We start from the raw sequence: 17,180 nt of genomic DNA, 5'->3' as shown, positions 1-17,180 counted from the left end.
AGCCGGTCTAGACACCATCGCCAGGAGTGCCAGGCGCCTTGGCAGCTAAAGCGCTGCCGACGCCACAAATATAAGGACCTCTAGGAGGGTCGGCCGGAAGGACAGCGACTCCTCGAGGTTAAAGCGAATGGCTGCCCAAAGACTATCTTTTCCGGAAATGCTCAACATTCCGGGCCTGCACCTCGTTGCTTCTCCACCATCGCCTCCTCGCTCGTGATGGCAACTTACAGCGCCCTCAAACAACCACCGGGTGTCGGGGCGTATCCCGTCAGCCCGGAACTCGATGCAGCAACGCCGTTTGAGCCTTCTTCGCCCGCTCCGCCCGAGGAAAAGACGCCGGTTACTGACAGCGCTCACCGTGGCGGGCTGTGGTGGTATACCGAGTTCGCATGGCTGTTGGTTGGGTTCCTGGGACTCGCTGGTAGGTGATCGTCCTATAATACAGCCCAAACAACCGCTAACAACTTCAGGCGTGCTCGCCGTCCTCGGGCTATATGATACGAAGCCGGCGCCGCGATGGCCCCTCGGCATCACCATCAACTCGCTGGTGGCCCTCTTGACGTCGCTGTCCCGGCTGGCCTTCATGGTGCCCCTGGTGCAAGGCATGAGCCAGCTGAAATGGGTCTGGTTCTCGTCGAAGCCGCGCCCGCTGTCCGACTTCCAGCTCTACGACGAGGCGAGCCGCGGGCCTTGGGGCGGCGTGAAGATCGTGTGCAAGTTCAAGGGGTGCGCGCCATTGGACTTTCATAAGCTCCCCTCTCGATACTAACTAATGGCCACAGATTCCTCGGCAGTCTTGCTGCTCTCGTCACCTTGAGCGGTATCTTGACTTCTACTCTGACACAGCAGGCGCTGCAGTTTCAGTCGACATTGGCCGTCTCCCAGAACCAAACGGCTCAAGTTCAGCGCTGCTCCAACTTTGATCTCTACGACGGAGATGGCATCAAGATTGGTACGAGTTTTGCTGCATTGCGGTTGATGTTATCTAACCGCAAACAGGCACCGGCGACCAGATCCACCTCAAGCAAGCCATCTTCAACGGCGCCTTCACGGCGCCCAACGAGACCATCCCCCACATCGCGCCAGACTGTCCCTCGGCCGAGTGCAAGTGGCCCATCTACCACTCCCTCTCCGTCTGCACCGAAGTCGTCAACCTGACGGCGCAAGGCAACACCACCCTCCTCACCGCGCTCCGGAAGCAGACGGCGACCACCCTGACCGCGGCCATGAACGCCACGCTCGCCATGCGGCAGTACCAGCAGTCCTATGCGGGCGACAGCACCGTGCCCGCCCAGTTCCAGGTCATGATCCAGGGCCTGCCCTTCCCGACCTACGCTTTTGACGCCGAGGACAACGGCGCCATTGTCAGCGATTTGATCATCGCGTACTCGGAGACCATGCTGCGCGTTGACAGCAGCACCGGCGCCGTCGACGTCTCGGGCTTCCAGTTCCTGGAGCTGGCCATCTCGTGGTGCACCAAGTCCTTCTCGACCGAAGTCAAGGACGGCAAGGCCGTCACCAAAGAAGTAGCCTCGACTGTCGGAAATGCCGTGAACCCCAGCGCCCTGGGCCTGAACTGGGCCTGGTCGCCGGCCTTCCAGCTCTGCTACGGCACCAACACCTGCAAGCAGCTCGTAGGCGGCCGGACCGCCACCTTCGGCGCCTGGCCGCCCGGGAGCGACCCGAAGACGCACGCACCCGCCGAGACGTTCGAGGTGGGCATCTGGACCGCCCTCGTCACGTCGGCGTACCTAACCTCGACGCTGCAGGACGTCTTGTTCCTGGACCAGTACCGCGGCGTCCTGGGCTCGGCCTCGGGCACCGGCGCGGGGGCCTCTACCGCGTTTGGCGTGGCGCTGTTCGGCAACCTGCTGGACGCGGCGTCGCCGGCGCCCGAGGTGCAGATGCGCAACCTCCGGGGCATCGGGGACAGCATTGCCCGCAGTGTGACTAACCTGTAAGCTTTCTTGGACTCCGATCACGTGCATTACTAACCCAATCCTCCAGGCTCCGAAGAAACTTCGCCGGGAGCAGCGGCGCCGTGGCCGGGACCGTCTTCGTGCCGCAACCGGTTGTCCGGGTGGAATGGCGCTGGGTGGGTCTGCTAGCGGCGCAGATGCTGCTTTCGCTCCTTTTCCTGGCTGTGACGGTGTCGCAGACGAAGAAGGCGGGGGTCCCGATCGTCAAGGAGGACGCCCTGGCGATCTTGTGTGGCCTTTCGCCGGAGACGCGCGCGCTGGTTCTTTCGGCGGGGGCCGAGAAGGGCGGGCTGCAGAGGGCTGCCGCCAAGGTGAAGGCCAAGCTGGAGCCGGACGGTTCGGCGATTGGGATGCATTTGGCGGTGCATCCTCCCCATACGGCTGTCGGGGCTTAGATGGCCCGCTCGGGAGGATGATTGCAGCTGTTAATAATAAGCATGTGATATTCGAGGCTGCCGTATCTCGGAAGCTTCTGTGTATTTTAAACTGCCGTAGGGAAATCTTTGTTGACGCTGGTCACGCTGTGTTAACAGTTGGGGAAGACGTGGAGGGGGTGGATGGCGCCATATGCACGAGGATGACGCGGAGGTTGATCCAGCCCAGAGTACCCTGGAGGTTGGCCACCTGTGCTGCCGGGAACGCGGAACTCAATTTTTCTGTTTTGAAATCATCTGGATGCTGTAACAACCGACGTGCCTATGAATTCCGGAGCGAATAGAATCAGATCGGTGGCAGTGATTGGGGCCGGCGCATCGGGTATGCCTATGCCAATGTGATGAGAAAAACCCTTTGACCACTACTGACGATCCCCAGGAATAATAACGGCGGCCGCTCTCAAAGCTGAAGACTGCTTCGAAAGGGTTATTGTTTTTGAGCGCAGAGATACACCGGGTGGAACATGGTACAGCCCACGACAATTCCCTTAAACAACACCGGCCGCCGGACTGACTCCGCAACTCTAGGAACTACGATGCTAATCCGCAGCCGGGTCTCCCCATACGTCCCGGACTACTTCCGCCTGCGGTTGATAAGCCACTAGAGATCCCCGACAGCCTACCTCGGGAGACCCCGCATGATACCCGGGAACGGTTCTCCAAGACGCCCATCTACGACGCGTTGACGTGAGTTCGGAGTTGTGACTAGATTCCCAAAGGACAACTGCTGACATTCACGCCCGCCCAGAACGAATGTACCGGATATAGCCATGTGCTTCTCGGATGCGCGCTTCGCCTACGGGCCCTTTCCGCCGCACTGGGTGCCTCGGCAGTATCTGGAGACGTACTTCGCGCAGCATCGGCTCGATCCCCTGCTCATCGCCAACACCACGGTCGAAGACCTGTCCCGGGTGCCTTCGGACGAAGCATCGGACAAGTGGAAGCTCACCCTACGCAAATATGACAAACTCCGGGGGGTAGACGTATGGTGGGAAGAAGTGTTTGACGCCGTCGCCATCGCCAACGGCCACTATTCGGTGCCTTATGTAAGTCTTGCTGCCCAGGACCTTTGCAATTAAAAGCCCCGACAAGGCCACAGGAGCCCTAATGACGTACTGCAGATCCCCCCGGTCAAAGGTCTCGAGGCCTACGTCGAAAAGTACCCCGGCCGCGTGGTCCACTCCAAGTACTTCCGCTCCGCCTCGGTGTACCGCTCGAAAAAGGTCCTCGTCGTCGGGAACTCGGCCTCGGGCTACGACATCACCAACGAGGTCGCCACCGTCGCCCGCGCCCCCGTCTACCAGTCCCGCCGCCACCAAGGCAGGTGGGACGGCGACGCCCCGCCTGCTGGCATCGCCTGGAAGCCCGTCATCACCGAGTACCGACCCGAAAAAAACAACGGCCAGATCCTCTTCGCGGACGGCTCGTGTCTTGACGACGACGATGTCGACACCGTCATCTACTGCACCGGGTACCGCCCCTCCTTCCCCTTCTGGAACGCGGCCACCAACGGGCACGAGCTCTACGACTACGACAACAACAAGCTCGCCGGGAACTACTGGCACACCTTCTTCCCCGACTACCCAAACCTGGCAGTGGTGGGCATGCCCCGCACCCTGACCTTCCGGAGCTTCGAGTACCAAGCCGTCGCCATCGCGCGGCTCTGGGCGGGCCGGGCCTCGACGCCGCTGCCCCCATCCGCGAGCAGCGGCGGTGGGAGAAGGAACGCCTGGAAGCGGTGCGGCGGGGCGGGACCGGGTTCCATGACGTCGGGCGGCAGGGCGAGCACGGCGGCGACATGCTGGAGTACTTCTGGAAGCTGTTCGACATTGCGGGGCTCGGGACGCTGAGGGGGAAGAGGCGGGTGCCGCCGGTGCTGAGTGATGAGGTGATGTGGGCGTTGGATCATTTGAAGAAGTATCCGGCGCCGGGGAGGGGGAAGGATGGCGACAAAGCGGCTTCGGCAGATGATGGGGATGAAGGATGGGTGGTGGTTGACGGGGCAGAGAAGGATTGGCTGGTGACTGTGCGCTGAAATACGAGTCGACGCGGGATACCGTGTGCATGTTCCCTGAGACACGGATCTCGTGAAGTAACATCGCGAACCGTGGCAGTATTTGAATTACCTTAATGAGTACAAGGCTTTCACTGCTCAATGTCAGGGCCTCCACCGCACAGTTCCCATCAACCATTCGCTTCCGATGCTACGCAAACATCCCAGGTGCGTTTAAAGATATCTACAGTTCATATCAGTGATTCATCTGACCACCAGTCCAAGGTCGGTGTTGTCCCCTGAGATCTCCGCCCACTGCAAGCTCTTCCCCTCAGCCCTCGCCATCGGGTCGCTACTATCCGTCTCCGAAATGGGTAAACAGACATGCTCGCCGGGGTATGCCTTGACGGAAAGCTCGAGGATGTCGACCTCCGGCACCGCAGCAGAGTGGAATTTTGGGGCCATATTTTCCGTGATTTGGAGACGTAGAAGCAAAAGATCACAATGCAGGGGCGCCGCCCCAAGCATACTCCGATCGGTGACCATTGTTGTCAAAGGTATGATCTACTCGAGTAATCCTTTGTTTGGTTAAAGTCTCTTCCGCCGTTTTCGATATAGACGTGGCTTCTTTGTCTCGGAGGTTATAACACAATGAGAATCAACACTGTGTCCGTAGTACCATGAGCGCTTGCATCAAGCTCTGACGCCTAAGGAATAGACCTTACCAGCCTATCCGTCGCACTTTCATCTGTTTCGCGGCGCCGTACCGTCCAGTCACCGATACCGCGGTGAAGCCACCCTCGTCCCACGATGGCACCTAGTCTGATTCGAGCGTTGTTTGGGATCGAGAAGCTCAAGACGACAAGGCGTGGTTGGCTTCGGTCAAAGATTAAGAAGAGGACCAACCTGCCAGGAGGTCCTGGCGGCGTGGTAGGGCAAGCGGCAGCCCCCGAGCAAGAGAATTGGGATCCGAACGCCGATCCGCTCTCCCTCGACGGGCTCAAGATCAGCACGCGGCGGCACTTCCAGGGCCGCGACCAGCCTTTCAAGTACCAGCGCATCGTCGGCGAGGGCATTTACGGCATTGCCGCCCTCCTCCACGACACCCGGAGCCAGCCTCCGAGCAAGGTCGTCATCAAACGCCCCAGTCGGCGCGAGGCCCAGGCGGCCCTCCGCCAGGAGATCCGACGTTTACGGGTGAGGAAGGGAAGCGATAGGTAGACCATCATGCACTGAAGTTGAAATGCAGCTTTTCCGAGGCGCCGCGCACGTCTTGCAAATGGTCAGCTATCGCGACCGCGACTTCGGCGACCCCGAGCGCGACGCGGATTGGGGGCGCCCCATGGCCGGGCTCGACGGGCCGTCCATCGTCATGGAATACCTGGAGATGGGCTCGTTTGAACAACTCTGGAACCGGTGCATCCAGGCCCGTGTGCGGGTGCCGAACCGCGTGCTCTGGAGCATCATGCTATGCCGTACGTCCAGGGCTTTGCTTCCTGCCCCCCGCCCCCACCCGAAGATACGATGATGCTGACACGGACTAGTCATCAGGGGCTTGATAGCCTTCGCGTGGCCTCCGAGGGGTAGTGCACTGCAGGCGGAAACGATCGAAAGAGTTCCTCCGGGAGTCCGGCCTGACATCATTGCCCATAACGATCTGCACGTGGGCAACCGTAGGCTCCCCGATGTGACTTTGAGTTACAAGTATCTAACACCAGCATAGTCATGTTCGGAAGCATGCAGCCCGACGTACGAGAGCACTCGCTGGTCCCGCAGCTCAAGATCATAGACCTCGGCCTGGCGGATTCCGCGGAGCAGAAGCGGGGACCACGGGATTCGGACAATTTCAACGAGTATCAAGGCTCTCATTCCAACATGAAAGATATGGCCGAGGTAGGTCGCTGGGGCCATCTTTCAAGTATGTCACTGACCGTCTGCAGATCATGCTGCGGCTCATCACCAACTGGGCCGGGAGCCCGCCCATGTTCCAACCACCGGCCATCTGCTCCGGCTTCGAGACGGACGCCATCCTGCTTTGGGAAGCCGGCGCGGACCAGCGCTACCCCCGGCTCGACGAGGCGCTGCGCCGGCTCATCGGCCGCATGATGGCGCGCAACTTCAAGGACCGGCCCCTGCTCGAGGACATCCTCTACATCGCCGAGGAGGCCGTCCGCACGCGCACCGCCGACTACTACCCGTCCGAGTACCGCCGCGAGGAGACCGACACCGGCATTCGGGCGTTTGTACAGCGCTTCCTCTTGGACGCGTAGCTTGGACATATCATGATGTTTATATATATAGTAGCAGCCGGGTTATTTAGTATTGTTCAGCGTCTATCGTCATACATAATAAATTGCCGTTTCCCTATGCTAATAGACCAGCGCGTACGGAACCCTACAGGCTTATGTCCATCTCGCTACGCCATGCTCGAAAGGCGGAGGTCCCAGACGGCTGTGGACTCGCCTAGGTATGCTCTCAAGACGGCACTATTTAAATACCGCGCCAGCTTTCCTCGTAATAAACCAAGATCTGACCTTGTCGTATCTTGGTTGGGCTTCAGATCGACGGCGACATCTGTCGGCCTGGAACCCCAGCTTTGCCAACGAGATCATGCGTGCCTTGATGAGGCCACCGAAGAGCAACGCGACACCTTCTCCTGATTGACCACGACGCGCGCGCGACGCGTACGCGGGTTACCCAAAGGGGCATCTCCGACCGTCGCGTAGGATCACGGCCGCTTGGCGTCCGAAAGGCAAGCACTGCATAGGTAAGCGATGACGATCGTTACCGACTCGATACTCCGACTGAGTTGGAATGCGGAGAAGGTGGTGGGGTTGCCCCTTTCCCCCGCAAGATGGGAGACCATGGTGGTTGATCGACGAAGCGGGCTTGGCATGCTGGGGTAGCTTCGCGGGTCAGTTAACTACACCACGAGAGATGCTCAGGGTTTACCCAGAAGTGACGTCCAAACGCCAAAGAACTATCGCAAGGTTGGCACAGTCCACGAAGTCGCCAGACCAAACCAAAACAAGGCAAGATGTCCGAGAACGTAGGTGCACCAGATTAGCTGCCCCAAGCGACATACCTGCTGATAATCTCGACAGAACCCAGCCTTCGTCCTCCGATCCGCAAAGCACGTCACCTTCAAGGACCGCCCCGTCCCGCCCCTGCGCGACCCCGAGCACGACGTCCGCGTCCGCGTCGAGCAGACGGGCATCTGCGGCTCCGACGTGCACTACTGGCAGCGCGGCCGCATCGGCGATTTTGTGTTGGAAAGCCCCATCGTGCTCGGCCACGAGAGCGCCGGCACCATCGTCGAGGTCGGTTCCAACGTGAAAAATGCCAAGGTCGGTGATCGCGTCGCCATCGAGCCGGGTGTGCCGTGTCGGCGGTGCGAGCAGTGCCGCTCGGGGATGTATAATCTGTGCGAGGACACGATATTCGCGGCGACGCCTCCGTGGGATGGGAGTACGTTTTCTCTCGTGATAAGTCCTGTTGCAAACGGCCAGTTGACTGACACGAATACAGCCCTCCAGAAGTACTACATCGTAGCCGCCGACTACACCTACCCCCTCCCCGCCCACATGTCGATGGAGGCCGGCGCCCTCGTCGAGCCCGTCGCCGTCGCCGTGCAGATCTGCAAATTCGCCGGCCTCCGCGGGGGCAGACCGTCCTCGTCTTCGGCTGCGGCCCCATCGGCGTGCTCTGCCAGGCCGTCGCCAAAGCGTACGGCGCGAGCCGGGTCGTCGGGGTCGACCTGTCCGAGGCCCGCGCCAAGTTCGCGAGGAACTTTGCGGCCAACGACATGCATGTCGTGGACATCTCCCGGAAGAGTGACGGGGATCCGGTCGAGGCCGCGAGGGCGCTGGGCGAGAAGATGGTAAGGGAGTACGGACTTGGCCAGGGCGCCGATGTGGTGTTGGAGTGCACCGGGGCCGAGCCCTGCATCCAGGCCGGCGTGTTCGCGGCCAAGAAGGGCGGGACCTTTGTGCAAGCGGGCATGGGGAAAGAGGTGAGTGACGCGAGTAAACGACTCCTTACCTATGTTTGCTAACCATGCCAGAACGTGGTTTTCCCCATCACCACAGCATGCATCCGGGCGCTCACGATCAAGGGAAGTATCCGATACCAGACCGGCTGTTATCCCGAGGCGGTCCAGCTGGTGGCCTCGGGCAAGGTCAACCCGCGCAAGCTCATCACGCACCGGTACAAGTCCGAGGAGGCGCTGGAGGCCTTCGAGGTAGTGCGGAAAGCGCAGGAGGATACTCTGAAGGTAGTCATCGAAGGAGTGCAGGGTTAGTGCGGTCGGCATTGCGAAATATACATGCACTTCGATACGGCCATTGGTGGTTACGTTCATGAACGGGATTGCTCCCATTTTATATTAGGTTGTTCTGTATAACCGGCTTTTGCTACATGAAATCAAATTTTCCGCCATCATTACGCCGCCCATGAGCGTGATCTTGGTCTAGTGCAGTATCGGCGCGCCCTCGGTGTACTCTTGCACCAGGTGCGACTGGCACTTGACCAGGGTCTCGACCATCTTGCCGACCTCTTCCAGCCGGGACAGGATGATGCCGTTGCCCTTGGCGAAGCCGTAGCAGTGGTACTCGAGCCCGGCGTCCTCGCAGAACTCGCGCAGCAGGACCTGGCCCTTGCGGAGGTTGTGGCGGGGCACGCGGGGGAACAAGTGGTGGACGGCCTGGAACTGGAGGCCGCCGTGCAGGAAGTCGAGCCACTGCGGGCAGTCGACGTCCATGGTGGTGCGCAGCTGGCGCGAGACGAAGGACTCGGTCGGGCCGAGGTCGGCGGTGGACATGCCCCAGTGCGACAGGGTAATTTGCACGTGGATGAGCATGGTGACGGCGTGCGAGAGCAGGACGAAGGCGATGCGGGTGGGCCAGTCGGGCAGCGTGCGCCAGACGAGCATGTAGCCGAAGAGGAACCAGTAGACGGCCATGCCGACGACCTCGAGCTGGCGGGCCCAGCGGGGAGCGCCGGACGCCTTCTTGGCGGAGCCCAGGATGACGTGGCCCCAAGACAGGAAGTACAGGTTGAAGCGGGCGACGGCCATGATGGGGTAGTAGGTGTACTTCTGGAAGGGGACGAGGACCTCGCAGACCTTGTCCCAGACGAAGTCGAAGTCGTAGTAGGTGCTGCGGACGCCGCGGAAGAAGGTGGGCGACCAGGCGAAGAGCGGCAGGTACTGCGTGTCCGGGTCGTGCTCGGGCATGTTGGTGATGAGGTGGTGCACGTTGTGCGACGACTTCCACCAGCCGAACGACAGGCCGCAGCAGAAGTCGGCGATGAAGGTGCCGATGATGGTGTCCTTGGCCACGGAGCCCGTGATGCCGCGGTGGCCGGCGTCGTGCGCAGAGAACATGATTTGTTGCTGCAAGGCGTGTTAGTAACCAGGAATCCATAGAATGGCACCGCGCGGAAAACTTACCCAGAATCCGCCCAGGAACAGCGCGGCGGTCAGGTACCAGCCGATGCTGACGAGGTAGAGGAACATGCCGAACAACGAGGCATAGCGGGCGCACTCCTTGCCGTACTCGATGTAGGGGCAGTCGTAGAGACCCTCGTCCTTGACGCGCTGGTGCAGCGCCTGGTACTTCTCCCGCAGCAGGGCCTGCTGCTCCATGTCCAACGAGGGGATGTTGCGGATGTCGTCTTGGCGCTCCCGCTCCTCCATGGCGGCGGTGAAGGCCTCCTTGGTGAGCTGCTCCTCAATGGCGCCAGGGCTGGGGGAAGCCGACTTCCGGCCGTTGCTGGTGAGCTTGCAGCGCCCCGAAGCGGGCTTCTCGCCGCCTTCCTTCTCGCTGCCGCTGCACTTGTTGTCGCCCTTCTGGGACGGCAGGGCGGGCACGTCCGCCTGGACGGGGGGGCACCATGTTGACCCAGGGCAGGTCGACGGGACCGATGCTGAAGGCCTTCATGGTCTTGAGCGTCTGGTCCGTGTGGTATCTGGGGTGGGCGCGTTAGCAAACACAGGTTTCTCGGCCCATTCCACGCGTACATACACCCGGTACGTGGACGTCACCGTCGCTTCGAACTCTGAGCTTACGCTTTGATTTCATCGCCGGCATCGCGGCCGACCATGTGGAGGATGGCCAAGCCGCCGCCGGGGTGCTTGTCGAGCCATTTGTCGAGCTTGAGGGCCATGCCCTCGTAGATGACGATGATGTGGCCTTGCGAGATCAGGTGTTCCACCTGCGCCGGCGACACGGTACCCTTGGTGTCCATCATCGTGATGGGTGTGTGAGGGTGTGCGTGTGTATGTAGGTGCTCAACCGGGAGTTGGTTGGCAGTGGCAGAGACCAGACGTGGTCGTGTCTAATCGTCAATGCCGCGATGCGTGGTAGAGATCGAGGTTGATGTTCCCACTGAATAGGCTTGCGCTTGGCTTAGTAACCAAGAGACGCTTTCGACGACGAGTTCAAACGGCCGGAATGAGTGACATGAAATAAAAAACAACGTGCATGTAAAAACCAAGCAGGGCAGCCACAGACCGAGAAGGAGCGCGGGAAGGGAAGGGCGTTACCTTAAGTAAGAGGCAGCGGGCGTCAAGTGTCATCTGTGCGGAGGGGAGGGAGGCAAACATCCGTCGGTTTCCTAGTGCCATTGAATACACCCATGAACGCACAACGCCTCTTGGCCCTGGCAACCTGGCCTCCCTGTTTCAAGAGGAAGAGGAAAGGCACAGGTAAAAACTGGGACCGATACATGATAAGGTACATCAGGTACGGGGAATTCCATTGATGGTGGCCGGTGGGTGGACAGAGTGTCTGACCCGAAGAGGAAGAATTGAAAGGGGATTGGAACGGCCGCGGGAGCACAAGAAAACAGCAGCAGACTGTGGCCAGAGTGGTCAAGTGGTCAGTGGCCAGTGGCCAGTGGCCAGTGGTCAGTGGGCTCAGCCGAGCCGACGTTGCTGGGATGTTATTGTTAGCAGATTCTCAGCAGCAGCAGCAGCAGCAGCAGCAGGCAGGTTCTTGGCTCTTGGCTCTTGGCTCTTGGCTTAGTCGTGTAGCAGCAGCAGCAGACGCAGGCGCAGACGCAGAGATGCGCAGGACGAGCAACGCAGAAAGTGCAGAAACGGGCCAGCGTGCCCGCAGCAGGATAGGGGACGGCCATGATCCCTGCTAGGCCCGTGGGTGTGTTTGTGTGGAAAGAGGATTTGATAAGAGGAGAGAGACTGCAGACGGGCCGGAGCACGAAAACCAAAACCAACACCAAAAGGACAGTACAGAACAGGACAGGACACGGGAGGACGCTCTCAGTCTGGACACGCGTTCCTTGGCGGTCCGTGGCGTCGAGATGATGGATACGCGAAATCTCACATAATGGGCTCGGGGCAAAGCAAATCCCTCCTTCCTGCTCTGCTCGGCAAGTTCCAAGTTTTCGCCGTGCTTGGTGGTTGGCAGCCGCGGGCACAGGGGCCTGGCCGCCTGGGGCCTTGGCAGCTAGGGTCCTGGGTCCCTCCCCTACTTACTTGGTAGGTACTGCCCTAGGAGCCTAGCCTTGGGCCACAGGCTCGCCAGGCTAGCGTCCCGGGGAGCCAAAGCCTCTAGATCGGCCCATCTGGTCCCAGCCAAGGCGTTCCAAGATTAGCTGCCAAGCCCAGCAAGCCCCCTAAAGGCTCCCTGTAGCAGCCCGTATGTACTAATAGCAGCCCGTAGCAGCCCGTAGCAGCCAGTAGCAGCCTGTAGCCTGCTGGCCCTAGCAGAACCCTAGTGCCCCCCCCGTGGAGAGCTTCTAGAAACGGCCTGGGTCCAACGTCATTTGACTGGGGTTCAGCAAATGAGCGATTAATCCTCTCTGTCGCTTCCATCTTGTGTCTCTCTGTCCTCCGTGCCAAGCAGCCAAGCGGCCAAGCAGCCAAGAGCCAAGCACGGTTTTCGCACTCGCGCTCGCACTCTCTCTCGTCCTCGACAATCTCGCTCTACTGCTGACAGGTACTTTTATGTATCATGCCTTGTCCCCTCAACACTTCCAACACTGTCAATCAATTCCCATTTTCGTGTCAATCTCCATCCTGCCTCGCAGTGCCTAGCCTAGAGTGCGCTGCAAGTCAGATCCAACATGCACTCACTGCATCGCACCGCACTGCACTGCGCTGCATCATACGTAAGCTGCCAGGTCCACCCAGGGTCCTTTTGGGTGCGCAAATTCGTATTCGCTTTAGCTGCGATTTGTTTATGTCGCTCTCCCTCGCTACCAGGCCGACTGTCTCTGTCTCTCAGCCACCAAGACACGAATCTGCATGGATGCATGCATGCTGTGCGTAATTGACTTGATAGACTTGATACGATAACTCAAAATGCCTCTTTCCATGATTCATTCAGCTACTGGGCATTATCAAATCGCTAACCCCCTCGTCCTCGTTGTACTTGCCTACTCCAGCCTACTGCGTTGAGATGAATGAATTGAATTGCTGCTAGAATCTAATAGTGTGCACGTGGAGGGCACCGGGGCCCCTGACTGCTGCCCTGGCGCTAACGTAGGTAAAGTAGATTAGCCTAACGTATGCGAACTGGGCTGGCCGCATGTGGGGGAGAGGGAAAGCTGCTGCTGCTGCTGCTGCTACAAGTACCAGTAGGGGGCGTACTAGGGGGCACTGGGTTCTGACTGGGGGCACTGGAGCCAACAGACGGCGACCGCCCGCGTCCCTGGGCGAAAAGCAAGGCAGGCATGGGCAAGATTGCGACGAGAGCTGAGTCGTACTGACGATCAGGGTCCTCCCCACACAGCCTATTTTTTTTTTTCTCTTTCTTCTGTCGCTTTTCCAATCTCTTTCCTGATAGGTAACCTAAATCTTCCCTACATACGTGGTACATGGGCTGTTATTTTTGTTTCTTCTATCGATCAATCAATCCAGTCGCAGCGGTTATGCCCGCACCCGAGATGTCCAATCTTTTTCGAGGTGCGAACAAATGGATAACTGCCGAATCCGTCGCTGCCAATGTCTCGAATGTCTGACTGTCTCGACTTTTCCCACCACACAAGGTCTTGACGTCAAAATGAGACAAGACAGCGCGTCCTGCTGATGCTGATGCTGATGCTGCTGCGGTTACTGATCAGCATCAGCTTCAGCATTAGCGGATGGGTAAGAGATGGGTACGCGCGTTTGGCCCGTCGTCACAATGCGACAGTGTGCGCCGTAGGAGAGGTACCTACAGCCGTCAATTGCTTTGCTCTCGGTGTGCAAGTAGGTACATCCAGTACTTGCTCAATCTGCCCTGTTGGTTGGCCCACTCAAAACGGCTGTGCTGCTGCGAGATTTCGAATTTGCATCTGGGACGGAAGACCAAACCCTGTTCCATTCGCCCTTTTCCCTTCTATTCGCGGCTCGATCCACCGCCGCCTCCATCCACTAAACCCACGATTCTCCACTGCCCACTGCCCATCCACCACCCGAGGCTCGCTAAAAGTAACTGGCCCCCCGGAGTCTAACTGTACCGCTACCTGTCATTAATCCGATTCGTCGGACCCCCTCCGAACCATCCTGGCCCGTCCAAATGGTCGCATCCGACCCCCTGGATTCTGACATTTTCCCATCATTTTGTCCCATGGCCTAGGAAGCTGGGACAAATGTTGCTGTCGCTTGACTTCGTCTTCATCACTGCAATGATCTGAGTTTTGGACCATGGCATGGCGCTTGAGCTGTCGAGCCGGATGCGCTTCGAGTCAAGTAGCCGTGAACATGCTGCCTGGCTTTGCTTGTCTGCAATCACGAGGCGCATGCATTCCTGGCTCTGGGTAAGATCCGTTCCTTTCAACATCACGGTTCAGGTGCTAGCAGAAAGTCTGCCGCTGTGATCGGGGCACGGCAGTTCTGTTTGCCGCATCTACGCGTCATTTGGCTTTTTTCGTTTCTTGTTTCCTGTGTCCGTGTCTGGTTTCCATTCCATCAATCGGACGAACCACGGCAGAGTCTGAGATGTGCACAAGACCACGTACCCGATGCCATCCGGCAAACTGTGGTCAGTGGTCACGGCCCGCGTATCCTGGGACGTTTCGAGTCGGTCGTCGGGCGCCATCTCAGCCGCCGTCAAGAGGTTTCTGCAAGCCCCTGCCTCGATGCTAGACGCCACACTCAACTCACGGCGTTGCAGGTATCTATCTTGTCAACGCTCGTATCCACGGCGTCCCAAGGCAACGTGCTGCTGCGGCTCGTATATCAATTGGCCGCCCAGTACGTGGCCAATGGTCCCGCATTGACATCTCTGGGTCTGAGCTTTCGGACACTTGGGCGAAACATTGTGTCGCTTTAACCACTAACCCCGTGCCAAGACATGCCAGTCCGCAAGCACCAAAAACGGCCGCGGCTGCTAAGCAGGGATGAATGAGGTTCAAGAGGATCCCAAGTTGGTGGAATCAAAAAACATCTCGTCCAATTCATCGACGCGGCCGGATTGAAATCATGCGAACTGACCAACTGTCGGTGAGAAAGGCAGCCTGTATTGTCGAACGCATGTTGCTGTCGAGCGTGTTTTCAAGGGTCCTGCGTTTCCCGTCGGGTTCTGCTCCGATTACTTCAGTATCCTGTAGGAATCTCACCAGGTGAAGATGTGAACCTAGTATGTCGTTTTGCCACGGTACTGCGGGGATCTCGTCGGCCGAAGCATCGGGCCGGACTTCTGCGCTGTTCAGGACGTGGTCGAGAGACCTGCAGGTGTTTGGTTTGATGTCGCGGTAGGTTGTTGTCCACGTCTTATCCCAGGCATGCGTAATGCTGTCTATCGCGTGCATGTCGTCGCACATAATCGCTTGCATGCCACGCTGGGGTTTTCTTGGGATATATTATGCTTGCTTTCCTCGGTGCGTGCCTATCCAAGGGACCAGCGCGATCTCCAAGCGTTCCATAGTTCCTGGGCTTTGGTGGACAGGGCCATCCGTACTGGTATCTAGGTTTGCTTCGATGTTAACAACCTTGCCGTGCTGGGCTGTCTTTCAATAGTGGACGACCTCAAAAGCACTTTCGACGGTTTGCATCCGAAATCCATTTGCTCGTTGTAGTTCGTCGGTACTTCCTCACTTTATCTAATCTATCTTCGGGGCATCGTCCGCTCTCGCCAACTCTGGGAAGGCAGTAACGAACCCCCTCGTCCACTCCGTACTGTGTGTCGATATTGCGCCGCAGGCAAGTCGAGTGTGTGCTCCGTATTTTGGTTCCAGAAGGATGCGCCAGAAGGACACGGCCATGCTCTCCGGGCCGCCAACCGCTTTCCATTATTACCCCGCTGATCCTTATCGCTGGGTGGTCCGCTCCTGATGCAGTGGTGGATGCTCATTTCGTGTACCTGCTGCTAGTCAATTTGCCACCCCTTTGATAGCCCCCCTCCACTATCGGTCGGAAGTGGGTCTGCTCGGACGTGGCCTGCTTTCTGCTTTCTGCTTTCTGCTTTCTGCTTTCTGCTTTCTGCTTTCTGCTTTCTGTCATATGGCTGGTTCGGGGGGCCCGAGGAGGTGGTTCGAGTATCACCGTGGCTTGCTAGACCGCCTAAGCTGGCTGGGGCGTATTCTCTTGTGCTCATCATGACGTTCTCATATGGAATTTGTTCATGCTTGATTGAATCTAATTACTTGGGGGTTGGCTCTGTACTTGATCGACCCTCGAGCTGCCACACTCGTCCCCCTTTCCCCTCAAATGGCCCAAGAGATCACAAGAAAGCGTGACTATCTCCAAGAAGAAACGCCTCCTCAAGCACCAGAAACTCTTCTAGTGAATTCCAGGCCTGTCCTTCCTCCTCGGCCGCCAGGAATTAGCTCGTTGTCTCCGATCCGGCCAAAATCTTTCCCCCGTCTACCTCAGTAAATACGCCTGACTTTAAGACGCGGGAAGGAACCTGTGCTCTTCGTTGTGTTCTCGGACACGTCCAGACGGACGCACAATGTAAGAGTTTGTAGTGTTAGGGATCAAGCACGGGTGTCCACCGTTGTGTCCTTGTTCTTGCTGGCAAGGTATAGGTTTCGACTCCTATTTCTGCTGGGGTGATTTGGCATACAATCAAAGTAAAGGCAAAGAAAGAGTAAAAAGGCACGTATTCGAGCGTGGTTCGTGTTAAGGGAGACCGTAACATGTTCTGTTACTCTTGGTCGCCGTAGGGCAGGTGATCTCAATCTCGGTGGTGTGCCGGCGTACGGTTGTTAAGCCACACAAGAGGGTGTAGTCCACCGTACACTGTAGACGTTGGTCGCTGTGGCTGGTGTGCCATCCGGTTCTGGGACGCGGCATGGTCGGCGTCAGTGATTTGAGTGAAGGGGTGGTTCGTGGACCAGTGACTTAGATGACGGTGCTTGGCTTCGCACGGGCTCGATGATTCGGGTTGGTGCCGGACGAGCTCGACAAGGCGTGCTCTCTTTGTTGCTCGGCTGGCATACATGTCCGCAGGGCGGAAGGTGACGCTTTTGAGGCGGCGCGTCATCTTCATGAGGCATAGAAGTCATCGAGCGCTTCGAGCAAGATTTGTTTGCAAATGAATTGCGCGAGAAGGTTTTGGAGCTGGTTACGGTCATAACCAACCTAAATTTGTTTTTGCGGTGGGCAAAGCGTTGTTTTGAAGGTACGAATGAGAAGTTGTCTGGGGTTTTCAAGTTTGCTAAGTGCAGTACTGTATTGGCGACAGGCGGGCTGGAGCTCACTGCCCTACAGCCAAGCCTAAAGCCGCTAAGCCGTAGGTAAAGGCATCGTGAGCTGGAAGTAGCCAGCAGATAGGAAAGGTTTATCTAATCAATAGTAGGAAAGAGAACAGCTACCTCCCAAATGGT

The 17,180-nt window shown here is 58.3% G+C and overlaps 8 protein-coding genes across 8 annotated transcripts; 4 read left to right on the top strand and 4 right to left on the bottom strand.

The window, feature by feature from the left end:
• Window positions 1-216: 216 nt before the first annotated feature.
• Window positions 217-2,374, top strand: PG986_013091 (uncharacterized protein; the record flags this gene model as incomplete). The annotated part of the gene is made up of 5 exons (XM_066849313.1): window positions 217-421; window positions 471-726; window positions 783-952; window positions 1,000-1,957; window positions 2,008-2,374. The coding sequence occupies 5 exons, from the start codon at window positions 217-219 to the stop codon at window positions 2,372-2,374; spliced, it is 1,956 nt and encodes a 651-aa protein (XP_066696009.1).
• Window positions 2,375-3,183: 809 nt separating this feature from the next.
• On the top strand, window positions 3,184-4,263 carry PG986_013090 (dimethylaniline monooxygenase; the record flags this gene model as incomplete). The annotated part of the gene is made up of 2 exons (XM_066849312.1): window positions 3,184-3,459; window positions 3,535-4,263. 2 exons carry the CDS (start codon window positions 3,184-3,186, stop codon window positions 4,261-4,263), a joined length of 1,005 nt encoding a protein of 334 aa, XP_066696008.1.
• A 407-nt stretch (window positions 4,264-4,670) lies between these two features.
• PG986_013089 (uncharacterized protein) lies at window positions 4,671-4,871 on the bottom strand (the record flags this gene model as incomplete). Its single annotated transcript, XM_066849311.1, has 1 exon — window positions 4,671-4,871. The coding sequence occupies one exon, from the start codon at window positions 4,869-4,871 to the stop codon at window positions 4,671-4,673; it is 201 nt and encodes a 66-aa protein (XP_066696007.1).
• A 345-nt stretch (window positions 4,872-5,216) lies between these two features.
• Window positions 5,217-6,676, top strand: PG986_013088 (uncharacterized protein; the record flags this gene model as incomplete). Its single annotated transcript, XM_066849310.1, has 5 exons — window positions 5,217-5,603; window positions 5,656-5,881; window positions 5,951-6,079; window positions 6,130-6,299; window positions 6,347-6,676. 5 exons carry the CDS (start codon window positions 5,217-5,219, stop codon window positions 6,674-6,676), a joined length of 1,242 nt encoding a protein of 413 aa, XP_066696006.1.
• Window positions 6,677-7,443: 767 nt separating this feature from the next.
• PG986_013087 (GroES-like protein) lies at window positions 7,444-8,706 on the top strand (the record flags this gene model as incomplete). Its single annotated transcript, XM_066849309.1, has 5 exons — window positions 7,444-7,455; window positions 7,511-7,874; window positions 7,935-8,035; window positions 8,074-8,418; window positions 8,470-8,706. The coding sequence occupies 5 exons, from the start codon at window positions 7,444-7,446 to the stop codon at window positions 8,704-8,706; spliced, it is 1,059 nt and encodes a 352-aa protein (XP_066696005.1).
• Window positions 8,707-8,874: 168 nt separating this feature from the next.
• Window positions 8,875-10,655, bottom strand: PG986_013086 (delta 8-(E)-sphingolipid desaturase; the record flags this gene model as incomplete). Its single annotated transcript, XM_066849308.1, is given in 4 exon segments — window positions 8,875-9,798; window positions 9,856-10,281; window positions 10,298-10,373; window positions 10,474-10,655. The coding sequence occupies 4 exon segments, from the start codon at window positions 10,653-10,655 to the stop codon at window positions 8,875-8,877; spliced, it is 1,608 nt and encodes a 535-aa protein (XP_066696004.1).
• Window positions 10,656-14,257: 3,602 nt separating this feature from the next.
• On the bottom strand, window positions 14,258-14,449 carry PG986_013085 (uncharacterized protein; the record flags this gene model as incomplete). The annotated part of the gene is made up of 1 exon (XM_066849307.1): window positions 14,258-14,449. One exon carries the CDS (start codon window positions 14,447-14,449, stop codon window positions 14,258-14,260), a length of 192 nt encoding a protein of 63 aa, XP_066696003.1.
• A 358-nt stretch (window positions 14,450-14,807) lies between these two features.
• On the bottom strand, window positions 14,808-15,161 carry PG986_013084 (uncharacterized protein; the record flags this gene model as incomplete). Its single annotated transcript, XM_066849306.1, has 1 exon — window positions 14,808-15,161. The coding sequence occupies one exon, from the start codon at window positions 15,159-15,161 to the stop codon at window positions 14,808-14,810; it is 354 nt and encodes a 117-aa protein (XP_066696002.1).
• Window positions 15,162-17,180: the final 2,019 nt, after the last annotated feature.

Source organism: Apiospora aurea (genome assembly GCF_038362705.1).
Source record: "Apiospora aurea strain CBS 24483 chromosome Unknown utg000008l_segment0_segment0, whole genome shotgun sequence".
NCBI classification, from domain to species: Eukaryota; Fungi; Ascomycota; class Sordariomycetes; order Amphisphaeriales; family Apiosporaceae; genus Apiospora; species Apiospora aurea.
The sequence above is the reverse complement of the archived record's forward strand: the minus strand, read 5'-3'. Positions and strand labels throughout refer to the sequence as shown.